Source organism: Chaetura pelagica, unplaced genomic scaffold, assembly GCF_000747805.2.
Source record: "Chaetura pelagica isolate M959 unplaced genomic scaffold, ChaPel_1.0 scaffold1347, whole genome shotgun sequence".
Lineage (NCBI taxonomy): Eukaryota > Metazoa > Chordata > Aves > Apodiformes > Apodidae > Chaetura > Chaetura pelagica.
This window is the reverse complement of record NW_009953949.1, coordinates 28,638-30,523: the sequence shown is the minus strand read 5'-3', so window position 1 is coordinate 30,523 and position 1,886 is coordinate 28,638. Positions and strand designations below refer to the sequence as shown.

The following is a 1,886-nucleotide window of genomic DNA, read 5'->3' as shown; positions in this document are numbered from 1 at the left end:
AAGGGACGTAAGAACCCAACGAGATGCTCCTCCAACACCAGGAACTGCTCCAGGAGCTGGGGGGGGATAAAGTGGGGTGAGGAGGAGTGAGAAGGGACGTAAGAACCCAACGAGATGCTCCTCCAACACCAGGAACTGCTCCAGGAGCTGGGGGGGGATAAAGTGGGGTGAGGAGGAGTGAAAAGGGACGTAAGAACCCAACGAGATGCTCCTCCAACACCAGGAACTGCTCCAGGAGCTGGGGGGGGATAAAGTGGGGTGAGGGGGCAGCTAAGAACCCAAGGAAATGTTCATCGATCACCAGGGCCTGCTCCAGGAGCTGGGGGGGGATAAAGTAGGGTGAGGGGGCAGCTAAGAACCCAAGGAAATGTTCATCGATCACCAGGGCCTGCTCCAGGAGCTGGGGGGGGATAAAGTGGGGTGAGGAGGGGTGCAAAGGGACGTAAGAACCCAACGAGATGCTCCTCGAACACCAGGAACTGCTCCAGGAGCTGGGGGGGGATAAAGTGGGGTGAGGAGGAGTGAGAAGGGACGTAAGAACCCAACGAGATGCTCCTCCAACACCAGGAACTGCTCCAGGAGCTGGGGGGGGATAAAGTGGGGTGAGGGGGGATCCAAGAACCCAAGGAACCCAAGGAAGATGTTCATCAATCATTGGGAGCTGCTCCAGGAGCTGCTCCAAGAACTGGGGAGGGGACAAAATGAGGGTGAGGAGGAACCTAAGAACCCCAGGAACCCTTGTGCAACCCCTGGTGCCCCCCGTGCCCTTGTCTGACCTTGAACCTCCGGGCCAGGAACTTGTTCTTCATCTCCAGGAAGTTCCCCTTGGCGGCCTCCCCCTTAAGTGGGGTGAGGAGGAGTGAGAAGGGACGTTCGTTCTGGATGTCGGTCCAGCGCGCGTAGCCATGTCTGCCCGCTAAGGACTTTCACCTGGGCACCCTGACATCCCCTCCCTGGGTCACCTGGGCACCCTGGCACCCCCTCCCCGGGTCACCTGTCCCTGTGTCACCCCCTCCCCGGGTCATCCTGTCCCCCTGTCACCTCCTCACCCCCCTTATCCAGCACACGGAGCCGTGTCTGCCCGCTAAGGACTTTCACCTGGGCACCCTGACATCCCCTCCCTGGGTCACCTGGGCACCCTGGCACCCCCTCCCCAGGTCACCCTGTCCCCGTGTCACCCCCTCACCCCATCCCAAATGTCCCCTCACCCCCCTTATCCCACACACAGAGCCAAGGACTGTCACCTCTCACTGTGTCACTTGTCATCAGGTCAACCCATCACCGAGTGACCCTGTCACCATGTCACCCCCTTATCCCATCCCCAATGTCCCCAGGGAGGACCCAGGCATCCAGGGGGGAACCCAGGTATCCGGGGGGGACCCAGGCATCCGGGTGGATACAGCACAATCCCAGCCAGCAGCCAGTAGTCGTGGCGCCGGTGCCAGATCTCGGCCAGTCGGCCCGAGGAGACGGCAGCGCGTTCCTCGTTCTGCCACAGCGTGTGCAGCTCTGGGGACACAGGGACAGCAGGGGTCAGGGGACAGCAGGGGACAGCAAGAGTCAGGAGACAGCAGGGGACAGGAGACACCACGTGTCAGGGGACACGACCCAGGGAACACCAAGGGTCAGGGGACACCACGGGGCAGGGGACACCACCCAGGGGACACCATGGGACAAGGGATACCCCAGGGACAAGGGACACAGCCCAGGGGACACCAGGGATCAGGGGACACCACAGGGTAGGGGTCACAGCCCATCCCCCGTGTCCCCACCCTGTCCCCATCCCAGGTCCCCATCCTAGCCCACCCATCCCCCAACTACCTTCCCACTCTGTCCCACTCCTCCCCCTCCCCATTTCCCCCCCCTGTCCCCTGTGTCCCCATCCC

At 62.1% G+C, this 1,886-nt stretch overlaps 1 protein-coding gene across 1 annotated transcript in view; it reads right to left on the bottom strand.

Moving 5' to 3' along the window:
• Positions 1 to 301: 301 nt before the first annotated feature.
• LOC104392413 (chromodomain-helicase-DNA-binding protein 3-like) overlaps positions 302 to 1,886 on the bottom strand; it is a gene marked incomplete at both ends in the record, with an annotated part of 29,937 nt that continues 28,352 nt past the window's right edge. Inside the window, 4 exon segments of the mRNA XM_010001808.1 lie at positions 302 to 400; positions 547 to 582; positions 777 to 909; positions 1,401 to 1,509. Coding sequence (XP_010000110.1) covers positions 302 to 400; positions 547 to 582; positions 777 to 909; positions 1,401 to 1,509 — 377 coding nt within the window.